Source organism: Panthera pardus, unplaced genomic scaffold (assembly GCF_024362965.1).
Source record: "Panthera pardus isolate Hobbes unplaced genomic scaffold, ASM2436296v1 HiC_scaffold_7, whole genome shotgun sequence".
Classification (NCBI taxonomy): domain Eukaryota; kingdom Metazoa; phylum Chordata; class Mammalia; order Carnivora; family Felidae; genus Panthera; species Panthera pardus.
This window is the reverse complement of record NW_026527002.1, coordinates 6,866,522-6,881,668: the sequence shown is the minus strand read 5'-3', so window position 1 is coordinate 6,881,668 and position 15,147 is coordinate 6,866,522. Positions and strand designations below refer to the sequence as shown.

General features: G+C 40.0%; 1 protein-coding gene and 1 non-coding gene across 4 annotated transcripts in view; one reads left to right on the top strand and one right to left on the bottom strand.

The window, feature by feature from the left end:
- The first annotated feature begins 308 nt into the window (after positions 1 to 308).
- TRNAR-UCG (transfer RNA arginine (anticodon UCG)) lies at positions 309 to 393 on the top strand. Its single transcript has one exon. It is a non-coding gene; the product is annotated as a tRNA-Arg (tRNA).
- Positions 394 to 702: 309 nt separating this feature from the next.
- The window catches only part of LOC109258440 (RP1 axonemal microtubule associated), a 51,942-nt gene continuing 37,497 nt past the window's right edge, over positions 703 to 15,147 (bottom strand). For 2 of the 3 annotated variants that reach the window (XM_019435252.2, XM_019435251.2), the window contains exons 2-4: positions 10,288 to 10,923; positions 9,300 to 9,471; positions 703 to 6,835 (exon numbers count right to left, since the gene is read on the bottom strand). In XM_019435252.2, the coding sequence (XP_019290797.2) occupies positions 1,221 to 6,835; positions 9,300 to 9,471; positions 10,288 to 10,911 (6,411 nt within the window). In that variant the 5' untranslated portion in view covers positions 10,912 to 10,923 and the 3' untranslated portion in view covers positions 703 to 1,220. Of the gene's footprint in view, positions 6,836 to 9,299; positions 9,472 to 10,287; positions 10,924 to 13,568; positions 13,589 to 15,147 lie in introns of those variants that run through there. The other variant, XM_019435250.2, reaches the window with a different exon arrangement.

The window sequence follows — 15,147 nt, the reverse complement described above, 5'->3', positions numbered from 1 at the left end:
AACAAGCAATTTATAGTCTAATCAAATTTATTTATCCTTCTAGACATGTTTTTATTCATATCCTAATTAAATTTCTTATTTATGCAGCTCAACATAAAAAAAAAAACATGTCAAATTCTTCACAGCAGTTCTTCAATGCTGAGAATTTTAAAGTCACCTTTTTCTTTTCTTTTCCAAGTTAAAATCATTCCAGCTCCTTTAATTTTTCTTCACAGAGCATACTTTAAGTTTTTCCTTGTTTTTTTTTTTCTGATTTACTTGGATTTCTTGACATTTTACTAATGTATAAAAGATTATAATTTCAGGGCGCCTGGGTGGCTCAGTTGGTTGAGCATCTGACTTCGGCTCAGGTCATGATCTCACGGTCCATGGGTTCGAGCCCCATGTCGGGCTCTGTGCTGACAGCTCAGAGCCTGGAGCCTGCTTCCGATTCTGTGTCTCCCTCTCTCTCTGCCCCTCCCCTGCTCATGCTCTGCCTCTCTCTGCCTCAAAAATAAATAAAAACATTAAAAAAAAAAATATATATATATATATATTATAATTTCTAGGCAAAGTAATAGAGAAGCATAGTAGTAAAGAATCTTTTTCTCATCATGAGAACAAGCGATTAATTCTGTCCCAGTGAAATGCTCACAAGTTCATTAGGTAGATGTTCCCAGGAAATTAGATTCAAGACATTGGCACAAGAAACTTACAAGAATGTTGTATAAACCTTACAATCATACCTTTATTAAATCAGTAGTTAAAATTAATAAAGGAAGTACATTTGAGGCTAAGTCTATTCCATTTATTCACCAATATATTTTATTCACCAATATACATTTTACAAAAAAAAAAAACCAGACAATATAAACAGAGAAAAAAGATATAATTCCTGTCCTTAGGACATTTGTGATGTCCTAGAAGAAAACCCACAGTTATAGGAAATTATGTACACTCAGGGAAAACAGACACAGAAAATTCAAAAATAACAATAAAAACTGAGTCTGTTATTTTTGGAAAAATAAAGAACAGTGGAATACTTAAAGTCAAACAAGATTATGCAAGTGCAAGCTTTCTAGAGCAAGCTCATTTTAAAGAAGGGGGAAATTTTTAGAGGTTATCTAGCCTATATCCATCCCTTGTGTTTCATCATATTATGAGGGGGAAAATGCACTGATTTAAAAAGGCGGCGCTGATATTAAAATTATAAATCTTCTTGTTCATCAGTGCTTTCAAGATCAGTCAAATTGGTTTTCCTCTTCCCAAATGAAAAGGTGTTCATCCTCAAATACATAAAATATTTCTAATATATTCCTGTTGCTAATACTTAAAGGTGTCTCAACTTTGTAAAATAGGCAGGCTTGACCACGCATTTCAAAGAAATGATAGTTGATATTTTCTCTTACTACTTGGTTGAGATTTGTTCTTGAGTTCTGGAATCTGTTATTTAATAAGTTGTTATTCTCATCAACTACTTGAAAGATCTCATTCGTCTGACTGCTGGGGTCCTGTGTATTTGAATTCACAATATCTACAACCAACAATGATGGGTGCAAGAAGTTCACACAAAACGTTTTCTTTAAATATAATTGAAATTTCTTTAAATTATTTTCTTCCTCTAAGTCCAAGGAGCTAATTCTTTTTAATTTTCTTAATTTCCTTTTATCCATCAAGTCAAATGTATTATTAAAATAAAACCGATTAAAGGTATCATCAATGGCATTATCAATAAACGCTTTTCTACCACTTGCTTTATCGTTCTTATCTCTAAACACGGTTTTGTTCGACTGTAGCAAATATGGGTGTATTTTCATCCACAAATGGAGACCCAGGAAATTTTCAATATCAGAATCTTTGCAATATGCAAATCCTCGGTCTTCTTCATTTATAGGTTGTATGGTAACAGTTAGTATTGGGCAATGCTGACCACAAAGAGCATAGAGTTTATCCAGAGAGTCCCCTTCCTGAAGTGCACCATGAATTACATTATTACCAGGCAATGGTTGGTTTTTAATAGTATCATCAGAGACAGGATGGACTTTGCTACCAGCTGACGTGAAGACCTGAGTGACTGATGTACATACTCTTTCTGACTTATGACTAGCTTTCTCCTCTGCATGATCATTGGGCTTTCTCTCCTTGGCACAAGTTCTATTTTGAACATCTAGCAAATCCTCACAAAAAGGCTCAGAGTCACTACAATGAGGCATGTTAAAATAACTGCATTTCAGTTCAAGGGGTTGAGTCAGTTCCTCCAATTCTGAAGAGGATAGCTCAGCCATGTTTGGTCCTGGGGCCAAATTTCCAAAATGTGAATATGGTACATCAGTGCTGTTATTAAGTAGAGTATCCACTGATGTGGTGTCTCCATTGCCACATAAGCCAGAATTTTCAGGAGATGATACTCTCAACAAATGATTTTCTTTCAGAAGCCACTTGCCTTTATCAATCAGTACTCCTTCCTCCAGATCTCTGACAAGTTTGTGATGATCATTTTGTTTTGTACCACGTCCTACAATGCCTCCCCCATGATAATTGGCCCTCACACCATTAAAGTCACATTTATGTTGGCCTTCTTCTGGAAATTTCTGCAACACAGATGAAATGCTAGATACCTGTTCAGAAGAGCCAAATGACTGACCTTCAGAATCATAAAGACCTACTTTCCTAGCACACTGAAATTCCATAGAATTATAAGGACAAACCTGAGATCTGTGTGTAGACCCAGGAAAAAAAGATGGTTTAATAACCTCCCCTTTAGCATAAAGTTTTTCAATCGTTCTTTTAACAAACCCTTTATTATATTCTTTCTCTTGGGCAATCTCCTCACAACTGCCATTGGGGCCATGACTGGATGGCTGCTCATTCTCACTGTCCTGTCTAAAGTCTGACCAATCAGAAGTCACTGGTCTTGTGAAGCAATTTTTAAAATCAAGAGAGGACTCTGAATAACTTCCAATTTCCATGCTTCTCACCATCATTTTTACTCTCATTTTCGTTTCCCCTTCATTGAGTTCCTTTTCACTATTTTGCTTAGAATCATAGCAAAAAACTAAAGATGGTGGTGTTTCCAGCCTCCTACTGACTGTCTCACCAATTACACCACTTCTTTTTTCTTCCTCTGTAATGTTCCTGCTAGAGACTTCCACCAATTCCAAATTTTTACTAGCCTCGAATTCTTTTTGGATCAATTCTTCAGTGGCCTGTTCTTCTGCATGTATCTTTGTGTTAAAGATATCAGTGTCTTGGTTTTCTAATTCTTCAAAAGATTCCAATTCTGAAATGCTTCTTTCGCTGGATGCCAAGCTATTGGTTATTGAGCCTGGTTCTTCAGACGTCTTTGAGTCTTCCTTATCAGAGGATGCATATGCATTTCGACCCTGAAATTTCTTCAATGAATAATTTTTAAATTCAGCCAGAGAGCTATGTTCCTCATCAAATTCTGGTTCGGTTTCATTTAGGGGAAAGCCACAGTGGCTTAAATTGCTGATATTTTGGTGTGACACCAATGTATTAAAGCCATGTTTACCCCCAGGGTCTGCCAAAATAGTTAGGTCTTTCTGAACTTCATCGACTCTTTCTAATTCTTCAGTCAATTCCAAATTATCAGTACATGTGTTTTCTTTGGAATTTAAAAAGTCATTGGTATTGTTGTCTTTTTTGGGAATGTAGGCCTCATCAACTGGGCAAGCTGATTCATAAACACAGTTTTCCTCACAAGCACAAGCCTTATCAGAAGACAGAGCATGAGTAAGTGAACAGACCTTTCCTAGGAGACAAGCCTTATTCACGGAGGTCTGATCTACAGTATGGCCATCAATAGGTGAAAAAACGTCACTGAGGTTACAAGCCTCTTTTGGAGGATAAGACTTATTCCCAGTGCACATCTCACATGTAGAGTAAGTCACCTCTGAAACACAGACTTCAGAGGCATGGTCCTCACTGGCAGAGTAGCCTCCATCTATAGAGGAGAGTTTCTGTGTTTTTTCATTCTCAGTGCACTCGGGAACTCTCTGAATGTTGGGTGTGGAACAATTTGCAGGAAGTCCTGTTGGAACCGTATCTTGTTCTTTCTCAGCAAGTCCAAGGTGATTTGTGGTGGCCTCCGCTAAACTGGCAACAGCAGCCTCCAAGTCATCAGCTTCCTCTGTGATGGCAGTATGCTTTAGGACTTCTAATAATGCAAGTATTTCTGAAGTTCTGGTGGTAGTCTTGTGAGCATCACTTTGGCAGAAGCTATTTATACTTCCCTTTAAGGTTAGCACCAGAAGCCAAGCTAGAAGGACATTGGTATATGACTTAGATATTGGGGAAGGAGAGGGAGTATCTGTAAGTGAACCTGGCATTTGAATAACTCCATTCTGAGTCTTAGGAAGTAAAGCTTGCAGTTGGCGAAGGAACAGGACTGGTAAGAGGTCTTTGGAAGTGTCTTCTACAAGATCTACTTGAATAGCAGCCTCCACACTGTGTCTTTTTGTAGCTAGGTTTATTTCTTGGTAAACAAGGCTTACCTCTGGTCCTAAGTTTTTAGCACATACCTGGATTTTAGTATTATGATCATCAATAGCTGCCTGTGACATAGCACAATTTTCATTCAAGGAAAGTAAGTAAGCATCATTCAGAGATTCAACCTGGCTGTCACAGAGATCTTCAGTAAGTTCTTCACTGGTATCTTTGTCAAAAGATTTACCTATTTTTTTACCTAGATTATTTCCTGCCAAACCAGCATTTTTACTTACGTGTTTATTACTTTCCCTAACAGAATTATTTCCTTTTCCAGAACTTGAGTGGGAATTCGTTTCTGCAAAACTACTGTTGTTACAACTTACCACACTCCTTTCCTTTTTGCACACTGGAGTTAATTTTCTAGGTTGCGAGGTTGGATGTGGATTTATGTTCTGCAACCATCTCTGTATATAATTTTGAACTGAATGATGGCTAATATCCTCAGGAGAAACAGCTTTTTTCAAAGAAGCTAAGGAATTTGCCCTGGTTGTAACATGTTGTTTACTTATAGTAGTACTTAATTTCAACTTATCTCCTTTTTGTTTTTTCTGTGTTTTCAAAGTTATGTGTGAATTATTAACTTTTGAAACTATACTTCTCTTTGTCATTCCTCTCAAATACCAAGATGCTACTTCTGCTTGAGCCTGTGGTCCACAAAAAGCATTGGGGTTTTGCTCAAGGAAGTTAAACACACGAAATAAATTTTGATCTCCAAAACTATTTTTGCAACACCTGAAGTCATTATAGGGAAATACTTTATCTCCTTGACCAATTTCATTTTTTGCAGGTCTTCCTAAACTTACTTTATTTAGTGGTCTGGATTTTCTTTTGGCTAAAAGTCCTTGAACTTTCGTAGGATTCTGTATGTGGATATTCTTGGGATTCACAGGACTGAGATCACTTTTGGAACAAGAATAATTTGATTCTATTACCATATCACTTGCATGGAGATCTTCCTCACAAAGTATTCCTCTTTTAAGGGGACTGTGTGAATCCTTTAATCTGATTTCCTGTGCAATTCTACCTCCTTTGTTTATTCTCTTACTCTTACTAAGAATTGCTTTGGTTGCAACCTTCCCATCCTGATGCCTGGAGTTTATCACTTGTTGCTGACATTTCATCTTCTTTTTGCTGGCAGATGATGAAATCTGCTTTTCATTTGCTGGAAATTTTGTTAAATCACGCTGAGCACATTCATTAATCAGTCTGTCAATTCTTGTGGTGACAGTGGAGGACCCTACTGAAGCTGGGGTCTCAAAAATAGTTATGTCAGTTCCAGAGTCATTACTTAAAGAATGAGTTGTATCTGCTAAAACAGGACTGAATCTATCACTGGTGTTACCATAAGGTCTTAAGTTTTTGATACTAGTTTTGTTGTCTGATGTTACACTATTAACTATACCTTCCTCCACAACTGAATGTTCCGATGCAGCCTGTGGCAAGCCATTACCATGACACACCTCTAACACCTTTTCACTTGTAATTTCTACAACATCGGCATGTACTGCACCTGACTTGAGCAGTCTGCTTTCCTTTTTCCTTTCTAAAGATGCCTCTATCTTCTCATTGTTATCTATATGAACAACCACTGGTTTGTTAGATACTGATGACATTTTACTGCAGGAATGTGTAAACATGTGATATTCAGATTTGTTTTCCCCGTCTTCCCTTTCTTCACTATAGGAAAACTGTCCAATCATTTCCTCTTGAACTTCAGTTTCAGATACCAAGGTCACACGCCCCTTCACAGATTTCTTTTGTCTCACCCTCCTTGGCCCAGGTGTAGGTGGCCGATAAAAATGACGCTTCGCTTGATCCTGAGTTTCGTGGATGGTGTCTGTGTCCACAGCAGCATTCTCCCAACTAGCAGATGTGCAAGTTTCAGCCTCTCGAGCTGTCGTTTGAGTGTTTATCTCCCCAGCCAAACTGCCCTCTTGATCATGGCCTTTCCTCAGAGATGAGACATCTGCAGACAATGAGCATGCTGCAATCTTTAAACCAGAGGAACAATCATCTGTTCTTCCTGGAAAACTGCCTACTTCACTCTTTTCATCATTATTAGAAAGACCAGCTCTACTGACAGTGGTCCATTTTATGGTTTCCTCCTCTTTTATCTTAAATCGAACTTTCATCTCAACTATCATGGTGCCATCTTGATTAAAAACAATTGATTTCTCAATATCATCTTCAGAAGGATATATCAATAAATTCTGAGAATCTTTTTTTTCTAAGGCCAAGTAATTTTCAGAAGCAAAAGAATGGTCTGAGTAGCAATCACTATTATGCATTTTGTTGGAAGAAACAGAATAAATCTGGGACTTTGGGCTTGAAGGCACATGTGTGCTCACTTTCAAGATTTTGAGAGTAAAAAATGCCCCACATCAAAGTGTAGAAGATAGAGAAGTTATAAATATCCAATAGAAGAGGCAGCAAAGAAAGAAAAGAAAAAAATAATTAGTATAAAAAATACCACATTTTCTAAATTTTATAGTAAGATATTATTAGCAGATTTCTCACTTCTATGTATTCATTTGTTATTTGAATTCGAAGTCACTGTAATATCTGGTGCATCTCTAGAAGCTACTTTTAAAACGAGAACCTTTAGGGGTGTCTGGGTGGCTCAGTCAGTTAGGCATCCAACTCTTGGTTCAGCTCAGGTCATGGTCTCATGGTTTGTGAGTTCGAGCCCCCTATCGGGCTCCATGCTGGCAGTGTGGAGACTTTTTGGGATTCTCTCTCTCCTCTCTCTCTGCCCATCCTCCACTTGTATGCTTTCTTTCTCTCTCTCTCTCTCTCTTTCTCTCTCTCAAAAATAAATGAATCAACTTTAAATAAAAATTTTTAAAAAGAGAATCTATAATCCTACTAAAATAACAAGATTCACAGAATTTTAATTTTAATTAGTTTAATTAGGCAATTTTAATAAGTAGAAAGTAGAAATTGCTAAATATTCTAACAAAAAAAAAAAAGATTTTTGTGGGACTCTGTTTTGCTGTTTTGTTTACCAGTACTAAAATTGGAGTCTAACGAAGTGCTGCTTACCAATGCAAACAAAGCAAGTAAAAAGTTACAGTAATATTTATTTTCCTGTCTTTGTATTTCCAAGAGAGGCACTATAGCATTATGAAAGCTAAAACATTTTTAGACTTTATTTAAAAGTCAGGATTAATCAGGGCACCTAGGTGGTTCAGTCAGTCAAGCATCTGACTTTGGCACCTGACTTTTGGTTCTCACAGTTCATGAGTTCGAGCCCTGCATTTGGGCTCTATGCTGACAGTTCTCTGTCTCCTCTCTCTCTGCCCCTCCCCATTTACATACAGACTCTCTCTCTCTGTCTCTCAAAAATAAACAAATAAATAAATGTCAAGACTAATCAAGTAATAATTATTAATTTAGCATTCCCTTTGTATAACTAGTGCATTGATTTGATATAGGGCACAAAAGAGAATAGAGATAGACAAAGATCCAGATATCTGGTTATATTTTTAATGTGCATCCCAAAGACAACTTTGGTACTCATGCTTCTTAAACTCAATCAAATTCTTATAAGCAGGTTGCATACATTTGCATATTCTTGGCATCAATTAAATATCTTTAACATTTCAGAGTATAAACCTAAAATATGTTCTCCTATTTTTGGTATACATTTACCAAAATTGCAAATAAAAATGTTTCACTTACAACTTTTTAAAATAAAATTTAACAAAACCCTTAGATTCCCTAACACCATCAAAAATCATATTCAGCAACCCATATCAAACACAAAATAATAAAATCATTTTAGTAAAATGAGCACAGTGAAATAGTACTACCATATGCTTAACAGACAACTGGCAGCTAATGCCTACAAAATAGAAACATTAATAGATATCTATTGAGTTTATCCCTAATAGATGAGTTTCACCCATGTTAGCAATAAGTAGAGGGATTAATACTACTTAAAGAGTGTATTATTCAGTGCCTACATAAAACCCAAAATTTAAGTATAAATGGCACTCAGTTCCTTAGCAAAAGAGCTAAAAAAAAACTGTGCACAATGAATAATGAGATTAAAATATTGAGCACAATGAATAATACAATTAGCCACACCTTCATAGAGAATTTATAGCCCATCCCACACTCGGGTATCAATAAACCCTCCTCTCCCCTACCCAAAAGGATAATGCGATATTGTGTAGCATTTCCTAAGGAATTGTCAACCTGGATTATTATTAACCAGCATGAATTGACTATGTGAAATTTTTTTAATAAATAAAAAATGGATCTGAGGCCTGTAATTTTTACTGTAATAACTTCAGAAAGTAGACTTCATATGTAGTTAGAGACTTTTGAAAATACACTCAACTAACCTGCTGAGCTCAGCTATGATGCCACATAGTATTATTTGCAAAAATCTCTACAACAACCAGAGATGTCACTTCTACAAATTCCATAGAATTCCTCTCCAAATCAAGAAAGGCTGCCATTTTTATTCTTTATCTAGGTATCAAATGCCCCCCCCCACCAAATAAAGCATACCTCATCAATTTAAATAAATATATCATTGATCGATTTGGGAAAATCTAAAAAAGAATCATACAATCTCTATGACTCTTTCCAACTATTCATATGACCAATTCCAGTTTAGAATGTTTTTGAGCCCCTCATTTTCTCTCATGTGATGAAGGAAATTGGTCACTTAAGCATGGATTTTTTTTAATATTGTGGCTAAAACACACACACACACACACACACACACACACACACACACACATACACACACACACACACTTCAGGGCTAAAAATAAGGGCTACATATTTAAGTGACTTACTCTTTCTTCTTTCTGACCTAGCAGTTCCCTTGGTATACACATGATGAGAGGCCCCTGGTAATCTTGAAGAAAGCAAATACTTCTGGATGTCATAATTTCCAGGTTTAAACGGCTCCCTTCCTGCTGCCACCACAGCTCCAGAGCTCAGGATCACAGCCTGGAGACTGGGAACCTAGAAGAAACCAAAGAGTTAAGGTCCTTACATGAGCAACATGAAATTCTGTTCTTTTCATATGGTCATTTTCTAGCAGAAGGATCAATTCAACAGCCTTTAGGGCTTGAAAGAGATAATCACCAAGCATTCCTTAGGCATCAATACTGTATACAAAGTTACCAAGTATCAAGGTGAAGGTGGTTAAATCAACATCCTATTGAGCCAGCATACTAGCTGAAGATATCGGTCTTCTGGTCTTCTGCTATGACTAAAGACTTTATTTATTTTAATTTTTTTTTATTTTTTAAGTTTATTTATTTACCTTGAGAGAGAGAGCAGAGGAGGGGCTGAGAGAAGTAAGGAGAGAAAGAGAACCCCAAGCAGGCTCCACCCTGCAGTACACAGCCTGGTGTGGGGCTCACTCACAAAACCGTGAGATCGCGACCTGAGTTGAAACCAAGAGTCAGAAGCTTAACCCACTGAGCCACCCAGGCGCCCCACCAAAGAAACCTTTCAAAGGTATGCAGTACTGCCTCTGCATTCCCCACCAAAATATCCAGCTGTAGCCAAAGGTCTTCCTTGAGCCAGCTGAGAAAAGGGCCTGGGGAACATGCTGTCAGCTGCAGGTGAAATGCAGCGATTTCAGATTCCAATCTGAAATGCAGTGATTCGGCTTCCGACCAGAGAACGACGGGGCCACCCACCCAGGTGAGCCCCCGCCACCCCGCGAGGATGGGAATACACACACAGGCACAAGAAGCCTTCCTTCTCCAGGGCCTCCTTTCACGTCCCACACGGCGGGAGCTCAGACGTGAGAAGCACCTGAACACTCACCTTCCTTCCGTCCGTGGCGTACAGCTTGGTCACCGGGAACCGCATGACCTCCATCAAGTGCTGCAGGAAGGCCTGGAAGCTCTGGGTAACCCTTCGGTTCAGAACGACCGTGCGCCTCGTCTTCGGGTCGCCATTTTTAAAGACCACGAGCCTCCGCGGCGCGCGTAGCATGCTGGGAGCGGCGGCGGCGGGCGCCGTGGGTGGGGAGCTGTGCGCGTGCGTGCTGATGGCCCGGCTGCTGTACCAGGGTCGCGGGCGCCGGCGGGCCTTGTCGAGGTCCACCGGCTGCACCTTCCTCCGGTGGGAGCACAGGTACGATTCGCCGTCCTCCAGCTCCTCCAGGCGTGTGATGCTGTGCCTTCCCCGAGGGGTGCTGATGTTCCTCACCCCGAAAGGTAAGGGCACCTTCCTTGACAGGTTATCCAGCAAAGCATCAAATGTCTTAAAGGAACGAGGGTTGACCACCACCCTGACCCCACCGAATTGCGGGTCTCCGCTTTTGTAGAAGCTGATCTTTTTGGCCACAACAGGATGCATGACGCTCAAATGGCGAGGAGAAGGACCTTGACCTTCAGAAGAGGTTGGATGAATCACGGAAAAACTAGTGGACGAAGTTTCGCTCATTTTGGCCGAGACCTCGAAAGGGAAAAAATTATTCATCTCGACAGTGACAAGACCATAAACAATACATGATAATTCAAATGTAATCTAATTATAGTTGTAGGTATCTAGGCTGTTCCTAGGATTTCAAGAATCCATGTATTCATTCATTATTCCTGCCTATTTTGAATGATAACTTGTAAGGGGCTTACAATAAAAAGACACAAGTAAAACACTTAAATAAGGATATGTGTAATTTAAAGATGAAAACAATCTAAAGACACCAATAGGGGTGTCGTTAAATAAATTATATATACAGCCATGCAATGGACAGCTGTACAACCATTAAAAATGACTTTATGTTTATTGGCATAAAAAATGATCATAATTTATTACTAAGTGAAGAAGCCGTTTATAAAATATATATGCCATGCCATTTCCAGTGTGTGTGTGTGTGTCTACACACACACACACACATACATACATACACACATATGTATTTGTTATACGATAGATAGATGTATTTGGGGGTTTTTTTCCTTGACTGCCAGGAAAAAGGGGGAGACAGGAAAAGTTTATCAAGCTCAAATTATTGCATACAACCAGATGAGTTCACCTAGAGGAAAATGTTTCTTGACATTAAATTCTAGAAGAAATTAATCATGTGAATCCTTAAATGGGGGCCATTTTAAGATAATGTAAAATGTTTCCATTACAGATATAAAAAATGCAGGGAAAATATGTAACACACCATTAATCTACTTTTGGAAACTCTGCACTAAACAAATATTTCTTACTACAGGGCAGCTTTGCTATGAGTTGCTAAAAATGATGCAATCTAGGGACTGCTCCCATCGGTGGTTCTAAAATTAAAACTTTAGGAGGGAATTTAAAAGCCCTTTTCAGCCAGTCACTGAGGTTTTTGTCTCTACTTTCCAAGTGAAGCCAGAGTCTGACTGACAGTTGAGCAGCTCAGGGAAGGGTGTATCTGTTTCTGGGTTCATTTCTCATTTGTCACACTGTTTGTGTGACTGTTTTCTGTTGTTTTAGTGTTTATTTATTTCTGAGACAGAGAGAGACAGAGCATGAGTTGGGGTAGGGGCAGGGAGAAGGGGAGACACAGAATCTGAGGCAGGCTCCAGGCTCTGAGCTGTCAGCACAGATGCCCGACGCGGGGCTCGAACTCACGAACTGTGAGATCATGACCTGAGCCGAAGTCGGACGCTTAACCGACTGAGCCACCCAGGCGCCCCTCTTTTCTGTTGTTTTAAATCAATGTAATTATTAGTATCTTTTGACAGGCCTGCAGCCGTAAAGACAAATTGAACAAACTAAATATAAGTGGTCAGTATTACAGAGATGAAAAAGGCATGTTTGTCATTATAAATCAGCTATAAATTTGACCCAAATCACCTACTTAAATGTTTGCAAACTGTTGTCTGATTCTTCACATATCCCCAGGACGACTTACAAATTTTATTGATGTGTTATTTAGGAAAATAAACTCCGAGATCAGCCTGGAAGTTACATATGTGCCCCCTACTCCCTCCCTAAGCAGTTTACAATAATTATAGTACTTAAGACAATGAAGGATGTGGCAGGCATGTGCTCCCAGAGCTGGAGAATCCACCTTTGCGATGGAGTCAGCAAAACTGCACCTCTTCTTATCCTCAGCTGATAAGCTGTGCACTGACCTTGGGGTGCTACTTAATCTCCATGCCCTCACTAACTATCAGAGATAAATTCTTTCCGTATTTAAATAAAAGACTTCAGAATTCTGCCTCCAGTAACTTTTTAGGTTGGTGTACTTACATACTCATTTTAAAATAGTTTACATTAATAGTGTTTGAGGGGCGCCTGGGTGGCTCAGTCGGTTAAGCGCCGACTTCAGCTCAGGTCACGATCTTGCGGTCTGTGAGTTCGAGCCCCGCATCGGGCTCTGGGCTGATGGCTCAGAGCCTGGAGCCTGCTTCCGGTTCTGTGTCTCCCTCTCTCTCTGCCCCTCCCCATTCATGCTCTGTCTCTCTCTGTCTCAAAAATAAATAAACGTTAAAAAAAATTTAAAAAAAAAATAGTGTTTGAAACACATTTTCCACTTAATTTTGGAAAATTGTATTTATCTATAAGTGTATAGTGAGATTTTTTTTAATTTAACGTTTATTGATTTTTGAGAGAGACAGAGTGCGAGTGAGGGAGGGGCAGAGAGAGAGGGAGACACAGAATCTGAAGCAGGCTCCAGGCTCTGAGCTGTCAGCACAGAGCCCGATGCGGGGCTCGAACTCAAGAACCTCGAGATCATGACCTGAGCTGAAGTCTCAGACACTTAACCGATGGAGCCACCCAGGCGCCCCATAGTGAGACTTTTAATTGCAATAGTCTTCTGCCTGGTTTGCACTACTTGGAGAGCTGTTGACCTGATAATCAAGTTAGGACACCGTTATGTAAGCTGATAGGCTAAGGGGGTTGTTTTGGGGGTGGCTTTGGTTTTTGTTTCCTTCTGTTTTGTTTTGTTTTGTGGCTGAAATAAAAGAACGGAGATTTTGTGCTGCCACCAGGAAGGAGAACATAGAACATGAGGACAGTTGGAGGGAAAAGGTGGCCCCCACTGTGCTACCCTACTGCTGCCCAACCCTCAGCACTGGTTATAAACCTGATGCATGAAGGGAAGAAGCTGAGGGTACCATGTCCTGTGAAAATGCCATATGCCCAGGAGTGAATGAGCACTTGTAGAAAAAGAACCTGTAGCAGGACGGCTGCCAGGCTTCTTGAGGAGGAGACTGTAGAAAAAACAAATAAAATATAAATCCAGATGGTCCTCATTGCATGTAAGAGGATCTCTCGGGATGCCTAGAAGTCAGCGGGGAAGTTTTGTAATGGTGAGATTTTGTATACATGCAGGTGAGGTTTAAGAGTCTACAGTAAGGTGGGCATTGTGTGTGTAATACAGAACATGATAAAGATTCAGTGTTATATGGGGCACCTGGGTGGCTCGGTCGGTTGGGCTTCCGACTTCGGCTCAGGTCATGATCTACAGTCCATGAGTTCGAGCCCCGCGTCGGGCTCTGTGCTGACAGCTCGGGGCCTGGAGCCTGTTTCAGATTCTGTGTCTCCCTCTCTCTCTGCCCCTCCCCTGCTCATGCTCTGTCTCTCTCTGTCTCAAAAATAAATAAAAACATTAAAAAAATTTAAAAAAAAAAGATTCAGTGTTATCATTGAATTAAAGGATCTGTGGACAGCGTTATCATTATTGGGGAAGAAAGTACAAGCCAGATTCCTTCCAGAGGAAATGTTTCAGCCTCTGCCGTGACATAATCCTATGTATCTTCTACAATTTCCCTGGGAAATTCACAGAGAAATGACTAGCACAATAAAGGAGGAGCAGGGCGTCATGAGAATATGAAGAAGGGATTGGTAGCCCAGCCTGTGGGAGTGGCACTGAGGGTGGGAAGGAATGGCAGCTTCCACAGGAGAGCCTGTGTGAAGCTGAGATGCCAGAGGCACAGTGGTGGAGGTGCCCTGCAGGAAGATGGCAGGGATCAGTGCAGCTTCCGCCAAAGACACGGGTGCACCTTTTTTAAAAAAAAAAAAAAAAAAATCTTTTTAATGTTTATTTATTTTTGAGAGAGAGAGAGAGAGAGAGAGCACAAGTTGTGGAAGGACAGAGAGAGAGGGCGACACAGAATCTGAAGCAGGCTCCAGGCTTTGAGCGGGGCTCAAACCCGTGAACCGGGAGATCACAACCCTGGGCCGACGTTGGATGCTCAACTGACTGAGCCACCTAGGTGTCCCAAATGTGCACCTTTCTTAATCAGCCTTAAAAACCAATCAGAATGTGAATGAAAATTTTAAAATATTCCTTTCTATACTTGTTAAATGGTAAGGTTTATTCTACGCCCACTGAAGTTGGGATAAGGCAGTAACATACTTAGGGGATATCTGGAATCAAAGTAGCCTGAAGTGGTCTGATTCTTCTCCCAGCAGGTTAGGCCAGTGCAAAGATGTACCAAGAGGAAAATAGATTCCTACTTTCCTAGAGGACCTGGCTAACAAAATCTCCTCCCTGCAGTCCACGTTATAGTGCAATGGGCTTCCAGTGGCTCGACAGCCCGCTGCTAATCTCTTCCCCTCCGCTCTGTGTTCTCTTCGTTGCCAAAAGTCAGACTGTGGAATGATCGTGAATACTTGTATTGCTTTTAAAGATCAAGCAGATGTTTTCAACACCTTTTGGTTCACTGGGCTCACCCATGGTTATGCCTCCCT